General features: G+C 49.8%; 1 protein-coding gene across 2 annotated transcripts in view; it reads left to right on the forward strand.

The window, feature by feature from the left end:
- BARX2 (BARX homeobox 2) overlaps positions 1 to 15,305 on the forward strand; it is a 57,617-nt gene extending 42,312 nt beyond the window's left edge. The window contains exons 3-4 of one of the 2 annotated variants that reach the window (XM_006098870.3): positions 5,536 to 5,620; positions 14,287 to 15,305. In XM_006098870.3, the coding sequence (XP_006098932.1) occupies positions 5,536 to 5,620; positions 14,287 to 14,556 (355 nt within the window). In that variant the 3' untranslated portion in view covers positions 14,557 to 15,305. Of the gene's footprint in view, positions 1 to 5,535; positions 5,621 to 11,491; positions 13,015 to 14,286 lie in introns of those variants that run through there. The other variant, XM_023762549.1, reaches the window with a different exon arrangement.
- The last annotated feature ends 4,088 nt before the right edge of the window (positions 15,306 to 19,393 follow it).

A 19,393-nucleotide genomic window follows, 5' to 3' on the forward strand; every position in this document is an offset into this window, starting at 1 on the left:
CTCAGGGCCTTGAGAAAGGAGACTCCTTTTGCTCTGGCCATGGGACACCCGGGCACAAGGACCGTGACATGCAGGACACGGTGGCAGGGCCTGGTCCTTGGCCCACATCTTCTCAGCCTTGGTTGAACAGCAGCCAACCCATGGGAACGCATCACACTTGGTCCCCACAGGAACCTGCCTGGTGCCGAACTGGTACTCCTCACTGTCTCTCCATATTTTAACTTAACGACTCCAGTGTAAGCAGCGAGGGGAAGTTTAGTGGACGGTTGCCCAGACTCTCAGCTGGGGAGCAGGCGTAGCTTCTACAGTCACTCACCCTCAGGACCAGATGCAGTGGGACTAGATGGGGAGTTGGGATCCACGCTCTCAGCCTTCTCAGAGTCCAGCTCCCACCTGGTCGGTCCGCTGCCTGGCTCCTGATGGCAGGCTGGATTGATCGGGTTGAGGAGCTGTCAGATGTCCTGGTGCGTTGGATGGGTATCAAGTCAGAGGCGCTAGGCTGAGACCAAAAAGGACCTGGATCCGATCCCTTTCTTTAAACTGGAGATCCAGGTGAGGGGGCTGGGACTCCTGCTTTACTCAGAGGCTTTCGCCTCAGCCCCTTGCTTTAACTTAGCATCTGAACCGCAAAATACCCAAGAGTGTGTGTCTTACCTTGTTCCTCAGACTCACTCTGGAGATGGTTGAGCTTATTTTTATTGGGAGTGTTTTCCAGGAGAAAAGGAAGGAAACTCCAAGGCCTCCCTTAAGCTCTGTAGTAGCTGTTGGATAAACATTTAAATGCAAATCTCTGACTAAAAGAGAATTTGTCGACTGAGTCAATTACAGTGGGGCCTTGACTTACGAGTTTAATTCGTTCCGTGACGGAGCTCGTAACTCAAATTACTCGTATGTCAAATCAAAAGTGAACGAGTGAGACACGTGATGCTGGGCTGATGTTGTGGCGTTCACTGTGACGTTCGCTGCGCCAATTAGCAGTGGGGTATCTGAAGCTGGCTCGTAACCCGAATTTTAGCTCGCAACTCAAAGCAAAAAATCAGCCGAGAGACAGCTCATATCTCGAAAAACTCGTTAGTCAGGACACTCGTAAGTCAAGGCCCCGCTGTAGGTGAGCACCCATTAGCTGTTTGCTGAGGGTCCTCTATGCTGGGCGCTGTGGAGGGGATTATGGGTCTAGGAAGTAGTAGACAGAGTCCTGCTCTTGAGGAGATCTGGAGAGGAAGTGACCGCCATACTACAACCCAGTGAGCTGGACGCTGGCGCCAGGATGTGTGTGACCAAGGGCAGTAGGGGCACCGAGATGTCGCTGAGTGTGTCAGCGGGGTTAGGGAAGGCTTCTCAGAGGAGGCAACGTTGAAGAAAAGCTTTCACTGCAGGAGGGAGAGAAGCATGCTCACTGGGCACATTGAGGGAGCTGCACGTGGTCAGGACATCTCCAGCTTAAGGGGTGAATGGGGGTGTGGTGGGAGATGAGGCTGCAGAAGTGAGAAGAACCTCGTATGCCTAGCCAAAGGACGTGCACTTGACTGTTGAGGCCGTCCAATCAGCATTAAGAGCTGGAATGGCCAGATTTGCATTTCCAAATCCTCACATCGGTGCCACCCTACATGATTGATTAGAGAGGGAAGACCTGGGGCAGGAATACCAGGGAGACTAGGGACAGTCACTGAAGACCTGAGTGAAGGTGGTCACGGTGGGAACGGAGAGGAGAGGAGCGGTTGGAGAACAATGTTGAAGGTGGAAGGGACAGAATAGACCTTGGCCATGAGGAAGAGAAACAGGGTTGAGAATTCCAGAGTTTCTGGATTGGGCCCCCAGGGAAACAGAGGCGCCATGACCTGAAGTGGGAAGGCTGAGGACAGAGTGGGTTTTACAGAGAAAGAGTGAGTTCTGGTTGGACATGAGCGTGGGGTGCCTTTGGGTGGACAGTGGAGACGGGTCTGTGTATTGGGGATCAATAGATGGGATCTCTAGGTACCAAAGGGCCACGTTCATGCCCAGCAGGTAAGGAAGAGCCTCACATACCTGAGCAGCCAGGTGGAGTGGGCACCATTTTTCATGAACTGCGGGGCGGTGTATTGAAAGGCCTTCAGCGTGCACGGGTAACATGGTGGGCTTACCTTCTAGAAGTCAGAGAATTTTGAAACAGAACTGTTAGTTCCCAGTCAACCTCCTGGAGCTTCCTGCTACCTGCCCTGGCGCCTCTCAGGTGACCTCCACAGGACTGATGAACTTGCCTGGGGAGGAGGACACCACTTGGCTGGCATCGAAGCTGCCGCCTTAACCTGCCCTCTCAGCCGTTCCTCACCTCTGTACGTGACCAGGGCCATGAGCGCTGCCTCCTCCCACAGCTCTCTCCCTCGTCCTCATTGTTTGTTTCTCCGGTTTCCTAGGTGACCCCATTTAAGCGACTATGCAGGGAAGTGAGAATTTGTAACGGTGGCAGGTAATGAGAGAAAGCTGATGACAGTGAAGTGTTTCTCTAGCCAGAGTGAGCCAAGGGTGCATTTTTCCCAAGTGAGCTAACCCGTGTGCGAACGCGGTGGCAGGGCTGTGAACTGAATCTTCCACTGACGGATGCACCTGGTGGCCTCCGGTGAACCGGCTCCGGAGGCGCAGTGGGAGCCCCGGGGGACCCATGTCCAGGGAGGCCAGAAGTCCTGGGGTTGCCCCCTGGGTTCTCACTGAGATGCTGCTTGGGAAGCAGTGCCTCCTTCGTGGGGAGAGCTGAGCGCCGTTGGCGCTGGGAGTTGATTAGCTTCAGTCTGTAAATGGCTTTTAATAAAACTGTCAGCTTCCAGCAGCCCTTTAACCGGGACGACCAGATATATGTGAATGCAGATTTAGGACCGGGTCTGAAGTCCTTTAAGGAAAGACTGCTTTTATTGTTGGAGATTTACTTATTTTATTTTATTTTATTTATTTTTTGTTTGTTAATTCTCACCTGAGGATATCTTTCCCAGTGATTTTCAGAGAGGATTAAGGGAGGGAGAGAAAGAGGAAGGCAGGGAGGTCTGGCAGGGAGGGAGAGAGAGATATCAATGTGAGAGAGACACATCCCTGACCAAGGCCAGGGATCAAACCTGCAACCCAGGTACATGCCCTCTGGTGCACAGGCTGATGCTCTAACCACTGAGCTCACCAGCCAGGGCTATTATTGGAGATTTAAATTGTGCACTCTGGTCAAAGCACGGGGTGGGGCAGCCTCACTTGGGCGTGCCAAGAGTTGGCACCTGGAACCTTCCTTGCCTGCACCTACTGCTCTTCCTGAGCGTGAGATGTTGCTCGTTACCCCTCAGGTAGAGAAAGGTGCAGCTGAGAACTAACCCCTAAGACTCCCCCTGGCTCAGGCTTGTGGCTGTGCAGGCCTGTGTGAGGTCATAGATCTTAGCTCCACAAATCACACTCCTCAGAAACCCAGTCTTCCAAAGCGGTGGTCTCTGCTTACGCTGTCTCAAGGGTGACGGCCCAGGGTGCTGTCTTAGAGGCCCACACTGGCTCACCTTCCAGGCCTGGAACCACAGGGCAGCGAATGTAGGCTCCCGAGGTGGTTCTTCCCACTGTTGCCCAGGTAGGCCTGGGGTTCTCAACAACACAGGTCCACAGTTGCAGGCTTGAGGACCGAGGAGTGCAGCCTCATTCATGTGCTCCCCTCCGCTGTCTGCTCCTGGTGACGAGCGTCCCTGCACTTCCCTCACCGAAGCTGAGCAAGAGCTTCCCTTTGGCCCTGGCCGGTTTGGCTCAGTGGTTGGAGCATTGGCCTGTAGACTGAAGGGTCTCAGGTTCCATTCCGGTCAAGGGCACATGCCTTGGTTGCAGGCTCGATCCCTGGTCCCAGGTCAGGGCGTGTGCAGGAGGCAATTAATCGGTGTTTCTCTCACATTGATGTTTCTCTCTCTGTCTGTCTCCCCCACTCCCTTCCACTCTCTAAAAATCAATGTCCTCCGGTGAGGATTAACAAAACAAAACAAAACAAAACAAAACAGAGCTTCCCTTAGACCAGTGATGGTGCACCTTTTGAGCTCGGCGTGTCAGCATTTTGAAAAACCCTAACTTAACTCTGGTGCCGTGTCACATATAGAAATTTTTTGATATTTGCAACCATAGTAAAACAAAGACATATTTTTGATATTTATTTTTTATATTTAAATGCCTTTTAACAAAGAAAAATCAACCAAAAGAATGAGTTCTCATGTCACCTCTGACACGCGTGTCATAGGTTCGCCATCACTGCCTTAGACAGATCTAACTTGCATGAAAAAATGGTGGAGGTGAGCCCCAATACAGGAGGAGGTGTACAAGTCAGATGTAAATAAATTTGAATCCTGACTCCACCTCTTACTATAGGATCATCTACCAGCAGTCAGCAAAGTTTTTCTGTACAGGCCAGGGAGTAAATATTTAGGCTTTATGGGCCTGTGGTCTCTTTCACAATTACTCAACTCAGAGGTTGTAGCATGAAAGCAGCCATAGATAATATATGAACGAATGAGCGTGTCTGTGTTCCAGTAAAACTTTATTCACAAAAATAGGCAGCTGTCAGGGTTTGGCCATGGTTTCAAAGAGATTCTGAGCCTCAGATCTCTGTCTGTAAAATGGGAATAATTATACCTATTTCACCGTGTGGTGAAAGGAATAAGTAAGATAGCATATGGCAGGGGCTTAGCACATAGCCTGGGCGCTGTGGTACCCAGGCAACGGTTGCTGTGTTGCTGGAAATGGCTCCAACTGCACATTTTCCAGGAATGGTTTTGACATTCAAGACTTTTCAGAAGGCTATGGAGAAATGCAGAACCATGGTTAGCAGTAGAATGGGAAGCAGGAGGGGCTGCAGATTTAATGTGTGGTTTTTTTGGGGGGAAATCTGGCATTATGACAATTTAGGGAAGCTACAATGAGCCTATCAGAAAGCGTGTTGGAGCCACAGTTCTGGATTTAGAACGTGATAGGCACTTTTGTGGTTACGAAAGAAGCAGAAGACATACTCTGCTCTTGCAGTTGAATTAGGGAGGCAGCAATAACTGCTGTGAAGCAATAAGAGACCACCTGAGAACCTGGAGCCACCTGGGAGGTGGCTGACCCAGGGGAGGGTGTAGGGGAGACATCCTGCATGAACTGGGGGTATCCAGGAGGCTCACGTGCAGGAGGGGGGACTTGAGCTGGATCTGGAATGATGAGTGGGATTCCAATTAGGAAAATACGAGTTTACCTTTGGATTCTGGGTCAGAATCTTCATGTTGTATAGAATCAGAGTAAAGACTGTCAGGCTTTGCAGGAAAAGGACTTTGCCATGAAGACTCCGAAATTCTTTTCAGATCCCATGTAGACAGTCCTTGGGCACGGACATCCGTCTCTAGCTTGCCAGAGTTTCAAACGTTGGATTTTTGGAAGGAAAGCAAAGCTCTTTGAGGAAGAATTGGTTTAAGGGGGAAGGTCCGAATTTCGACAGCAGTACCTGGAACCAGTTACCAGGACTCCATCTCTACTGCCCTTTCTCTTCTCCCTCATCTTTCTTTTGTGCCTTTTGCCTTCTAGGTTGGACTTGGCCCAGTCTCTGGGACTCACTCAACTGCAGGTGAAGACCTGGTATCAGAATCGCAGGATGAAATGGAAGAAAATGGTAAGAAAGAAGAGAGTGAGTCCAACCATGAGCCCGTCATGGCAGAACGAATCCTTCCCGCAGGGCTGGGAAGAAGGCAGGAAGGACCATGTGGTTTGGGCTCATGGGATTGGAAGGCCTTTTATGGTGCCGGTTGGGAGGCAGGCTGTGTGAGCAGAAGGGTAAGCCATTCCTCCTGACCTGGATTTCCTGATCAGAAGGATATTCTTTTCTAGTTTCCTTAGAAATAACAGAAAGTGAAAGCCCACAAGCTTCTCAGTTGCTAGATTTAACCCCACCTGCTAGCCTTTTCAAAGAACTTCCTTCCGCCTCCCACCAGCAGCCAAGAATAGACGTCAGGACTCTTTGTTTATAATGACATTTAGGGCACATCTGTTCTCATAGCTGTGTGTCCTCTAATGCAGTGATTCTCAAACTTCAGTGGGCACCAGAGTGACCTGGGTAGCAGGTGACAATGCAGAACCCAGGCCCCTCCCAGAACTCTGATTCCCTGTCACAGGACGGGGTGGGAATGTGTGCTAACAAGCACTCAGGTTCCTCTGATGCAGGTGGTAGAATGACTGCCATTCCCTAATACTGATCTAGGGCCTGGCTAATGAGTCCATCCATCTTTGTTTTTTATTTATTTTTTAAAATATATTTGTATTGATTTCAGAGAAGGGGGAGAGAAATAGAAACATCAATGATGAGAGAGGATTATGGATCAGCTGCCTCTTGCATGCCCCACACTGGGGATCAAGCCCACAACCCGGGCATGTGCCCTGACTGGGAATCGAACTGTGACCTCCTGGTTCATGGGCCACTGCTCAACCCCTGAGCCACGCCAGCCAGGCCCATCTTTGTTTTTTAAAAGAACTTATTAGAGTAGATATCGCTAAGAGAAAGAATAAACATCTGCATTTGAGGAACTCAATTTTCATAGTAGTTTACCCCTCTTCTTTTTAGAGGCATGTTAAATCAAAGCTTTTCAAAGTAGGTGAGTGTTTCATTTCCAGTTTTGTAAACCACAAGAGACAAGGTCAAAGCCCAGAAGAAAGGGGCAGGGCCGGATGAGGGTGGGAAGAAGCTCCGTTCTAGTCTTCAGAGACCAGGTATGGCAGGGCCTCTGACCTGGCCCTTTCTCTTCGCATGTGGACCAGGTCTGCCGGGATGATGTTCTAACTTGCTAACCCATCTGGTCACCAGCCATAGTTCCTGGTTGTTTTAAGGATGGGAATATGAAGTCTTTCACCTTTACCAAATAACTAAGGATTTCCCACCCATCCCTCAACCTAGTTTTCAATCGATATTTTTCAATAGGTGATAGATATTCTGACATTTTCTCAATTTCGTATTTTTTGTCGAATATTACTTTTTCTTAAAAGTGTAGTTCTTGCCATGCCTGCTAACAATGAGAAAAAGAAATAAATAAACTACAAATGAATATTCATGGAAAAAGTAGGAAAAGGCCAACAAGGTAGCATTTATTATATATCCTGAAAGGAACTCCTGGGCGAAGTTCATCATTTCCTCTGGGGGGTCCTGACCCTACAAGGGATGGAAGGATTTTCGGCTGGCGGTGGCTTGGCTCACGAAGTGCTCTCTCGAAGTGAGGTGGCGATGCCAGGTGCATGTACAAACATACATCGCATGATTCAACACCCATGCAGTTAGCGTCTCTCGTGAACCATGCCTTGTCCTAGGCACTGGAGGAAGCACTGAAATAAAATATAGCCCTTCGTGGAATTCATGATCTCGTTGGAGAATCAAGGTCCAGGAAGCAGTTGGGAATGACATTTTCATGAAGTCCTGGTTGTTTATTTAAAGGTGTAATACCCCATAAGAGTTCAGAAGAGAGGTGTTGGGGACAGCCGCAGGGAGAAGTTGAAATTGAGGGATGAATGGGATTCAGTTGAACAGGTAGTTACTCTAAAATTTCTAGAATGCTAAGGCACCCCTGAGACGGATGGCGGGAACCTTTGGGGGGTTATCTCTGGACGAATCAGATTTGGGAGTCAGCAACTCTGTTCCCAGGCTTGCCCCTCCCTGGCAGATTTGGGGCAAGTCCCTTCGCTGCTTTCTGTGCAAGTTCCACCGCCCACCTCCTTCCCCGTCAATCACCGTCATGGAAATCAGTGTCCCCGGAGTGGCAGAGGCATTGTTTAAATTGGTTATCAGCAATCTTTCATGAGTCAGATGATTAGGGAACTGACAGCCTGCCATCTCTGCCAGCACCGCCCAGGGCCCGTGGGACCACGCGTGTGCCCTGGCCTCTGACGTCACTTGTTTTTCACCAGCTGGTTCTTGATGGTTATCAGCGCCGTATAGAACAAGATGGAAGGGACCTAGCAGACTTAACCTCAGAGAGCATTCCACGGGCCAGCCATATTCAGGTCCCTTGAGGAAACAAAAGTGCCAAGTTTTCAGTTAACCTCAGCAGCCATTCATTGAGCACAGGCAACAGAGGTGCCAAGATAAGACATGCACCCACCCACTAAGAAATAAAATTAGAGCCCTGGCTGGTTTGGCGCAGTGGATAGAGCGTCAACCTGCGGACTGAAGGGTCCCAGGTTTGATTCCGGTCAAGGGCATGTACCTAGTTTGTGGGCTCAAATTGTGCTCTGGGAGGGGACCCCTAGATACAACCTTCCTCTCCCTGGCCCTGCTTGGGGTGCATGCGGGAGGCAACCAATTGATGTGTCTCTCTTACATTGATGTTTCTCTCTCTGTCTCTCCCCCTACCTTCCACTCTCTAAAAAAATCAATGGAAAAATATCCTCAGATGAGAATTAACTAAAAAAATTTTTTAAATAAAATTAGAAAAGGTATTCAGTCGAGTGGGGGACACAGACCTGTAAACTAGTAATTATACACAATGATCAGGGCAACAGCAGAAGGAATTACAGGATTCAGAGGTGTATAGGGAAGGGGGGGGCATGGAAGAGGCGCCATCTAAGTTGGTGCTAGTGGATGGATAGAAAGGTGCCAAGTGAAGGTGGGAAGAGTGTCACATACAGAAGAAAGGGACAAGAGTATTGGGGGCACTCGAAGGACTTCGGAATGGCTGGGGCTGAAGCGTGAGAGCTATTCAGTCGCGGGTCTGAACTCTGACTCCCCCAGAACAGCGAGGCATTGTTGGGCTCCTGATTGCTTCATGCATTTTCCTGGTGAGACGCTTTCAAGGCTATCTCTTCAGGTACTGGGAAGGAAAGAAAAAGCTAATTGGGTAATAAAGATGTCTCAAGGCTAGTAACCTAATTGGAACTGGAAAAAGATTAGCACTTGATTCTCAGAGTTATTCGCACGGCTGCCAAGGGCAGTGCTGCCAAAACCAAGATTGCATCTCTGACGAGTTTTTACCGGTCAGCATTGGTAACCTGTAGCGGGTTGGGTAAACGCAATCTTGCACACGAGATGGGACACTCTATTCTGTCTCTGTTGGGCTTTCGTTCCAGTAGGACTCACAGGGTTTTGCAACAGGCGCAAGAGCGTCATCATCAGTGGTCTTTTTTGGCTCTGAAATACGATGCAAGCAGAAGTGTGCTCCGGGAGGGGACCCGTGGATACAACCTTCTCCCCCAATCACAGAGGTGGGTGGGTCGCATCCTCATCTTTTGCAGTGAAAGTCTGCAGATAATCAACAGTTCCGTGAAACTGCTACCAGTGGCCATCTGTGTCGCCTTGTGCAGGTCACTTAACCTCTGTGTACCTGTTTCCTCATCAGTAAAAGCCTAATATGTTCCTTAAAAGGTGAGCTAATCCTGGTAAAACTTAGAACAGCGCCTGCCGCATAGAACATGACCAAGAAGTATTAACTGCTACTCTTCTTCTCATTATTATTATTTTTACTTTATTATTTTTCAAATCTTTATTGTTGAAAGTATTACATGGCCCCCTGTTTCCCCATTGACCTCTTTTAGCCTGCCCCCGCCTCCCCCCCACCCCAGGCCTTTACCACCCTATTATCAGTGTCCATGGGTTATGCATATATGCATACAAGTTCTTTGGTTGACATTATTATTATTTTTTAAATATATTTTTATTGACGTCAGAGACGAAGGGAGAGGGAGAGGGAGATAGAAACATCAATGATGAGAATCATTGATCGGCTGCCTCCTGCAAGGCCCTCACTGGGGTTCAAGCCCACAAGGCGGGCATGTGCCCTGACCAGGAATTAAGCCTCCTGGTTCATAGGTTGACACTCAACCACTGAGCCACACTGGCTAGGCTATTGTTATTTTTTAAAAATTATTTACCTATCCATGCAATTCACATCTCCAGAGAATCCAGACTTTGGGCGGCCAGAAGAGAGAAGCCAGCTTCTGGGGGCTCTGGTTAAACGCAGCCCTGGGGGGTTGTGGTTTCTCCTTCCCCACACGCCAACCAGCTGCACCCTGTCAGCTCCTTAGCATCAGGGCTTGTGATGTCGTGGAAAATCCCCCTTCCAAGAGGAGAAAGCCCGCTGAGCCCTGTCCTGGGAAGAGACTCCTGCTAGAGAATCCGAACTTGCTTCCCAGCTCTGTGGACACAGCCGTCAGTTACGTGGCTCTCCCTTTCCCATAGAGCTGCAGGGAACCTTCGAGCAAAAGGAGCACAGAGCTCTCCCGGTAATGAGCCTGTGGCCTGGGCTCTGCTGGGAGGTTGAGTAACCGCAGATAAATATTGGAAGGTCAGAAATCAGAGCGGACATTTTCCGTATCCCTCGCACATTGTGCACAGTGACATCCTGGGAAGGGTGTTAGAGTCAAATGATCAGGGGTTTTGTGTTCAAATCTCGGCCCTGCCCTCGGCTTGCTCTCTGACGGTGATGAACCACCTCTGCCTGCTCAGCTCAGGTTCCTGTCTAAATAATGGGGGAGGTAGTCCCGTGGTCGGCAAACTGCGGCTCGCGAGCCACATGCGGCTCTTTGGCCCCTTGAGTGTGGCTCTTCCTAAGCCTTAGGAGAACCCTAATTAAGTTAATAACAGTGTACCTACCTATATAGTTTAAGTTTAAAAAATTTGGCTCTCAAAAGAAATTTCAATCGTTGTGCTGTTGATATTTGGCTCTGTTGACTAATGAGTTTGCCAACCACTGCCGGCTAGTCCAACTGCCTGCCCCCCACCTAAGCACCTTGGACAGGAAGCGAGGCCTTGTCCTGATGTCCTTAGCAATAGGACATTTGATCTCATGTTAGAGCCTAGAGCAGTGATGGCAAACCTTTTGAGCTCGGCGTGTCAGCATTTTGAAAAACCCTAACTTAACTCTGGTGCTGTGTCACATATAGAAATTTTTTGATCTTTGCAACCATAGTAAAACAAAGATTTATATTTTTGATATTTATTTTGTATATTTAAATGCCATTTAACAAAGAAAAATCAACCAAAAAAATGAGTTCGAGTGTCACCTCTGACACACGTCATAGGTTCGCCATCACTGGCCTAGAGGGATCTGTCATTGGGCATGGCTACCAGAAGGAGATGGTGTGTTAGTTGTTTTTCCCAGCGACATGGGACCTTGTGTGCAATGGGTTGTCTGCCCACTCAGGGCCAAGGAGACTAAATGAGGCTCCAGGAATAATTGGGGAGTAGGAGTCCCGGGGGAAGGGCCACGGGGTGCATGAGAACGCGCAGCTCCTAGTGCGGGGCGGTGGTGAGATAATTGCGTGTCAGGTGTGCTGGGAGGCAGGGCCAGAGGTCGAGTATGGAAAGCAGCCAGGAGTGTAGGTATCTCCTAATTATTGCTGGCACTGGAGTGTTTTATTCCACTTAGAAAATGGTGTGATTGTTTTGGTGTGTATGTGTGTGTGTGTGTGTGTGTGTGTGTGTGTATGAAAACAGCCAGGTGGGTCCATCCAAGCCGCGTGGGTGGTGCTCTCTAATTGCTGGGCTGGACTTTCTTTTGCCAATTAGGTGGCTTCCTTAGACTTGCCCTTTTATAACAGGATTGCTACATGGGGCACCTTCGTTCTGTGTAACCTCTTTCATACCGAGTGGAGCTGCTTTCAACATGTAAATGCCATCTTGGCACATGCGGGTGCTTTCAACAGCCTGCGCTGAAATCAACATCAGATACTGACACTGACGTGAAAAACAACACCAGGGGTGTCTTCTCCCCCAAAGTGGATTCTGTCGACATCTATGCCTCGTTAGAGGTGCCCTTCAAGTCTGTGTGTTTCGGTGGAAAGCACCATGGTTGGGCCGATTCCCAGCTAAAAGGTGGTGTTTGTTGAGAACGTATGGTTTTCCTCATACCGCACACAGAAATGAACTCAAGATGACTCATAGACCTAAATGTGTAGGCTAAAACAATAAATCTCTTAGAAGAAAGTATGAGTAAATATTCATGACCTTGGGTTAGGCAAAATCTTCCTAGATATAACACCCAAAGCACAAATAACAAAAGAAAAAAGCAATTGGCCATCAGCAAAATTAAAATGTTTTGTGCTGTGAAGGACATCAAGGAAGGGAGAAGACAACCTGCAGATATTTACAAATCTTGTAGCTGGTAAGAGGCTTGTATCCAGAATACATAAAGAACTCTTACGACTCAATAATAAAAATTTAAAAACGGGCAAAGGATTTGAACAGACATCTCTCCAAAGAAGATAGACAATTGGCCCATGAAAAGATGCTCAACGTCATTCGTCATCAAGGAAATGCAAATCAAAACAGGATGATAACGGCTTCACACCCACCGGGCTGGTTTTAATAGGAAAAAAACCACCATAATAACAAGTGCTGGTGAGGATGTAGAGAAATAGAATCCTCATATGCTGCTGACTGGACTGTCACATGGGGCGGGTGCTTTGAAAAATAGTGTGGAAGTTCCTCAAAATGTTAAACATGGAGTCACCATGTGAGCCAGCAATTTCACTTCTCAGTATAGACCCAAAAGATGTGAAAACAGGGACTTGAGCGGATATGTGCACATCCATGTTCATAGAGGCATTATTCACAATAGCCAGAAGGTGGAAACAACTCAGGTGTCCATCAAGTGTCCGTTAACTGATGAATGGGTAAACAGAATGTGGTATATCCATACAATGGATATCATTTGGCCAGTAAAAGGAATGAAATACTGGTATGTGCTATAACATGGATGAACCTTGAAAACATTATGCTAAGTGAAAGAAGCCAGTGAAAGGATGACATATTATATGATGCCATTCATATGAAATGTCCAGAATAGGCACATTTGTAGAGGCAGAAAACAGATTAGTGGTTGCCTAGGGTTGGGGGGCAGTAGTTGGGGAGAAATGGAGAGTGGCTGCTCATGGGCATGGGGTTTCTTTTGGGGGTGATGACATGTTCTAAAATTGGATTCTGGTGATAGTTGCACATTTTTTGACTAATATACTAAAAATCACTAAATTGTACGCCAGAAATGGATAGTATGTGAATTATATCTCAATAAAGCTGTTTTTTAAAAGCGGGACTATTGTTTATCAAGTTACTACATTCATTCTTTTTTTAAAAAATTCTTTATTGATTAAGGTATTACATATGTGTCCTTATCCCCCCATTACCCCTCTATCCCCCCCTACATTCATTCTTACAGTTCAGCACCTGGGAGTACTCTGCTGCTGTTTCAGGAAGTCAACAAATATTTAGTGACTGCATGGAGAGGTAGGCGGACGTTGGATGCTTGGAGTGCAAAAAGCAAGGAATTGATGCAGGATTTACCTTCAAAGAGCTTTTGTTCAAATGGGGAAGAGAAGAGTAAGCTAGGTGTGTAAGTAGCAAAAATATACCCCGCTCCTGATTATCTGTGCTAGCCCTTCTCACTAGCTGCCCAGGAAATCAGCAACTACTAGCATATATACAGTGGGGCCTTGACTTACGAGTGTCCCGACTAAGGAGTTTTTTGAGATACCAGCTGTCTCTCGGCCAATTTTTTGCATTGAGTTGATAGAGTAATTTGAGTTAACGAGCTCCTTAACGTGCTCCTTAACGAGCTCGGTCTCGGAACGAATTAAACTCGTAAGTGAAGGCCCCACTGTATAAATATATATATTATTGATTTCAGAGAGGAAGGGAGAGGGAGAGATAGTGATAGAAACATCAATGATGAGAATCGGCCCCCTATTGAGGATCGAGCCCAAAACCCAGGCAGGTGCCCTGACTGGGAACTGCCGGTGACCTCTTTGTTCATGGACCGATGCTCAACCACGGAGTCACACCAGGCCAGGCACGAATAGTTTTGCAGGTCAATTTTTGTCTTTGATGACTTTCTCAGGCTAAATTATTAGAGATGGAATGTTTGTGTCAGAGTGTGCACATTGTAAAACTTTTGATCGATTTGAACTCTCAGACTGCCCTTTGGAAAGGTTTTACCAACATATGTTGACCCTGGAGTGTGAGTGTTTATTTTCCTGCTTGCTACAAATATTATTTGTTTGTTTACTTGTCAACTTCATTGCTACCCCATGAACATCTTAATTTTCATTTCTTTCCTCATTATTGAAGTTGGATTTTTTATGGGTCTGTGATCCTTGTATTTACTGCCAAAAGGGATGTGATACTGACTAAAAGTGCGTCGAGCATGAAAAAGATGAAGATGTCTTTGTAGCCTGGAAGTGACAGGTTGAAGATACTTCTCGCCAAACTCTGTCACTGCTGGGAGGGAACAACATAGATGCTTTTGAGTGTCAAGTGGAGGGAAGGCGTTCTTTCTTGGATCTAATGCCCACTTGTCTCCCATCCAGGTTCTTAAAGGTGGCCAGGAAGCGCCCACCAAGCCCAAAGGCCGCCCCAAGAAGAACTCCATCCCCACCTCCGAAGAGATTGAAGCTGAAGAGAAGATGAACAGCCAGGCGCAGCGCCAGGAGTGCCCCACGCCCTCGCAGGGACGGGAGGAGCCCTGTGACACCCAGGAACCTCAAGCCTGCCCCGTCCCCTTGGAGGTGGTTGAGCCGCCAGGCCAGCCGCAGGAGTTGCCAGTAGCCTCTTTGGAACCCCCGCCACCGTCAAGCTAAAATCAAACTCTTTGAGGGGCAGGGGACACTGGGAAGAAGGGAAAGAGAGAAGGCAGGAGAATAGGAGAGCAAAACTCCCCAAAGCCTGGTAAAGGGAGGGCGCAGAGAGCCAGCTGCCTCCCTCCCTCTCTCCCTCCCTCCCTCCCACAGGTCTCCTTGGCATTTGGCATTTTCATCACAAGCATTTGAGAAGACTCACGTGCCTTAGGCCTCTCTCTTCCTGAAAGGATGCTTTAGCCACAGGATGCCCTGCATAAAGGGAGACGGTGCCTTGGAACTGCCTGCCCTCGCTGACGGCTGTGGCGCTGGGCGAGCACCCCACCTGGCACGGTGGGGGGGGGTGCGGCTCAGCTCTCTCCCTGCCCAGCCTCTGGGCAGCCAGTCAGCAAAGCAGAAAGATACAGCGGGCTGGGGCAGCTTGCTCAGGTTCCTTGCTGACTCAGCACTTATTTCTGTAGTTTTTAAAAGAGAATTTCAGGTTTTTTGGTTGTTGTGGAGGGGGGGTGGTTGAGGAGGGCGGGCTGGAAAGAGTCGGGGGAAGGGAGTTCTGCGTTATTCCCACTGTTTCTGAATAAAGTTTGTTTGAAGACACGTGTGCCTTGGAACCCCTGATGCGAGTGTCAGGTGACTTGAGAACCGAGCAGCCTGGTTTTTTCTCGCTCCGTTAAGTTGCCATCCCTGGAAGCTGCAATGCGGACATGTTGAGATCACTTTTATTTTTTAATGAAAAATAAATCTTTCAAAAGGGCCGGGCGCGTTGGTTTCTTCGGCGGAGGGTGTGGGACTCTTCTTGACTAGCTCATGGGAAGAGAGACCCAGGGGCAGAGCCCCGCTCCCTGGGCTGTGGTTTCTCAGCTAGAAAAGAAAAAGCCGGGCCGGGCCCGTGGTGTCTCAGGGCAGAGGGCAAAAGGCAGACCCACCAGTGCCCTTGGTGAGGACGGGGCAGGTGGTGGGGGCTCCGCTCACCCCCCTCCCACCGCCTTCTGCCAGCGCAACTCCATCAGGGACTGAACCTTCGGGGCTTCCACCTTCAAAACTGGTCCTACTTTTTCTGAAGAGATCATCGACGTATTTGCTTCAAAAATCCAGCTGTGTGAGAAAAAGTCTGGCTGCCCTCCTGCCCCCTCTGCCCTGTGCCCGCTGTCCCCTCCAGGTAATCATGTCGATGGGTTTCCTGATTATCTTTCTGTACTCGGTGTACACTTGGGTGACGGGTTCTGCAACTTCTAACAGAAGGAGATTGAAGAAGGACTTGGTCAGATGGGCTCTGTGATTTCAAGTTTGAAATGATGTCCCTCTTTTCGGAAGCCCCGGGAAGAGGCGGGCTGCAGACATCCTAGAGAGAACGCGGACTCCTGGCTGACTGCCCTGCAGACTGGCCCAGAGGCTGGTCCACAGGGGTTCACGGTCATCCTCCCCGGGTTCACTTGTGATGTCCTCCAGGGCAGAGCGCCTGTCATGTGCACTGTCCATGACTACTTACACGGTCACTGCCCAGCGCGGGCTCAGGAAATAGCAACTGACTTGAATAACGGCTCCACTAGGAAGCAGGACCTGCTTCTAGTTCTGCAAAGCGAACCGTGGACGTGAGACAGGAATGATTGGCTGGCGTTCAGCACTCCGGCCGCCCGCTTCCCCGTCAGCGTGGACAGTGAGAACGTGACTGCTGTGTGACCTGGCGGAGGCCCTGCCTGCATTGCTTTCGCCGTTGAGATCAGCAAAGAGAAAGCAGTTTTTATCCTTGACTCTTGTGAATAGACAAAGGAGGGAAGAAGGCTTTGGCCTTGAGAACAGGTTTGTGCAGGCCACACCCAGCGTCTGTGCACGGTCTCTTGTGTGGTGTGTGCAGAAGCTTCTTCGCCTCCAGGCCACCCCACATACGGGTTTATGACCTGCCCACCAGGTGGTGTCAGAATGGGCCAAAGGGTTTACAGCAGGGGTCCTCAAACTTTTTAAACAGGGGGCCAGTTCACTGTCCCTCAGACCATTGGAGGGCAGGACTATAGTTTAAAAAAAAAAACTATGAACAAATTCCTATGCACACTGCACATATCTTATTTTGAAGTAAAAAAACAAAACGGGAACAAATACAATATTTGTATTTGCACGTGGCCCGCGGGCCGTAGTTTGAGGACCCCTGGTTTACAGAGTGGCCCAAGTCAGCAGGTGGATCTGTGCCGACGGAGTCTCGCTCCTTGTTATGTCCTCTCCACCCCTCCTCCCGCCCCCAAGGGCCTTTCATTTGGATTCTGTTTTTCCTACGATGGTGTTGGGTCTCTGGTCCTGGACTCTCATGCTATCCTTGTCTGAGGTGCTGGATAGTGACCGTCATTGCACGCATACATCTGCCCACACTGTCCCTGAGCCTGGGCCCCACCACTGTTTCTGACTTCCAGCCCTGAGTCCTATCCTGTCACCTTGGTATTGTCTCCTGTCCCTAAGGGTTGAGAGGATTTCAGGGGAGGGGTCAAGACCTCAGATTACCTTTCTTTCTGTTTGGAAGCCCTGAGCCCAAGGGCAAGTGCACGTTACAGCCTCGGGCCTGCCTCCTGCCTCAGCTCTGTAGAGCTGTGCTCTGTGACCCAGGGTGGGCCAGGCCGGGCCTTCCGAATGCCGGTGGGCACTGACTCGGCGCCAAGCCCTGTGTCCTCCTCTTTCCCTTTTGCACCCAGCACCCGCTGCACAGTATTCTGTGCGTGTAGGTAGATAGGTTGTTCTGTGCAGAGTCCTGAGCAGGGCCATCCAATGACCCCTGCGCCCAGAAGTTCCCTCCTCACTTTCTCAGCTTCTTCCTGGGGTTTCCCAGTCACTTCAGAGGCAAGAGGGAGGGCGGAGCCAAAACTCTGTCATCGGCAGACACCTTCTCGTCACCCATGGGCAGCAGTGCTAGGCCTGTTTCCCCAGGGGCCAGAGGGCAAGGGTGGTGGAAGTCCATACGTGAAGGCCCCCATGGCCAAGGGTCAGTTTGCCCCATTTTGCTAATTCCTTGTGGGAAAGGTACTGAAGAAGATGCTCTCGGATTTCCCCTCGAGGGGACCACAGGCCGTGTTGCGGCAGTCCGCTTGGGAGGAAGACAACGCCTAGGGAGACATTTGTCTAAAACAAAAAGTGAAAGCCTGTCCAGGCCCAAGTCATGTTTGGTAGCTGTGCCGTGCCTTGGTGAGGTCGTTTGGCCTGGTTCATGAGGCGATGTTAGCAGGTGGCTGAGGGAGGTGCGTCCATCCTAGAGAATGGCTGGAGGGCAAAGGTGAAGGTCATAGCTGGAGTGAAATCTAAAACCTTGGGATGGGCGGTAGCCGGAAGCATCCTTTCCTGTGGCGAGCCGGCACGGCCATGGCATACTCAGCCCCAGGGCGCCTTATGTGCCACGCCAGCTCAGCCAGGTTTGGTGACCCTGAGAGGGGTGGTGAAGGGTTAAGAAAAGACAGACGAGAAGAAAGCTGGGTCTGGGTGGGACGCTGTCCTCTCTGATGGAGAGCTAGCGACAGTGCCACGGACTACAAGCCGTGTCTTTATTTTATAGCAGATTCCACAAGGCAAAGTAAGGGCGTTGTCAAGATGTTTACAACATTCTCGGTTTCAATCCTACTCAACTACACGCACCTGAACTCTATCAAGCCCACATCACTCGGGCACGTGGGACCACAGGTTTGGCCCATAAGTTCAAGCTTACAGCTCTAGCTGTTGGCTATAATTGTGCTGGGAGGGCTCTGACCTCCTAGCTGGGACTTGCACGTGGCAATGAGAGGACTGTGCCCTCTCATTAGTCCGAGGCTTGAACCTGTCCAAACACTGTAGCCGCTCTCCACACTTACCACCGGCAGAGAGGAGACTGGGAGAGACCTCAAACCACCGGGGCCAGAAGCTTCTGCCCTTAGAACATAGCCGTAAGCGCTGTCAGCCACAGTTCAAGTCCACAGGTACTTTCTCACTGTGAGGAGCACCGTGCTAGTGCTAATGGGGGGACCGGGGTGCAGCAGTGTGCCGCCTTCTCCTCCTTCTCCTTCTCCTTTTCTCTTTCTCCTTCTCCTTCTCTTCTTCCTCCTCCTCTTCCTCCTCCTCCTCCTCCTCCTGAGGATATTTTTCCCATTGAATTTTAGAGAGAGTGGAAGGAAGGGAGAGAAAAAGAGAGGAAGACATCGATGTGAGAGAGACACATTGATTGGTTGCCTTCTGCATGCACCCTGACCCAGGGCCAGGGATCGAGCCTGCAACTGAGGTACATGCCCTTGACCAGAATCGAACCCGAGACCCTTCAGTCCTCGGGCCGACGCTCTAATCACTGAGCCAAAACAGCCAGGGTGAGCTTGAATCTTCCTGGAGAACCTTCCACTTTAGTGAGTTCGGGGCGGGGGCAGGGGTTCAGGTAGGTTTTTGTGGAATTTCCACCTGCCCTCACCTGTGAGATGGCCTCTCTCCGGGCAGGGAAGGGCATTCATGGGATGTACAACCCTCAGTATGTCCCCCCAGCTAGGGCCGCTAGGAGAGGGTTAATGTCTTAGGCCCCTGTGCACCTGGAAGGGTGATTAACACTGGAACAACAATCCACCTGAATATGCCTCTAATCCCAGGTTGTCACCCAAATCCTGGGTGGAGGTGGCTGGGGAGGGAGAGATCTGGTAATGCCATTGGTAATCTGGGTGTGGATCCTGAGGGGAGGTGTGGGCACCAGCCTAGTTTTGCTTCTTTGCGTTCTGTGCTTGCCTCCCAGCGGGCAGTGGCGGCCAAGGCCTTCCCTGTCTCCTCTCCCACCGCCTGCCCGTTTGCGCCCACCCTCCGGCTGCCCTGGGGTCGGCCTCTGGCAAACCCAGGTCAGCAGCGGCCAGGAGGGGCCGGC

The sequence above is a fragment of the Myotis lucifugus genome, unplaced genomic scaffold (genome assembly GCF_000147115.1).
Source record: "Myotis lucifugus unplaced genomic scaffold, Myoluc2.0 scaffold_250, whole genome shotgun sequence".
In the NCBI taxonomy this organism is placed as follows: Eukaryota; Metazoa; Chordata; class Mammalia; order Chiroptera; family Vespertilionidae; genus Myotis; species Myotis lucifugus.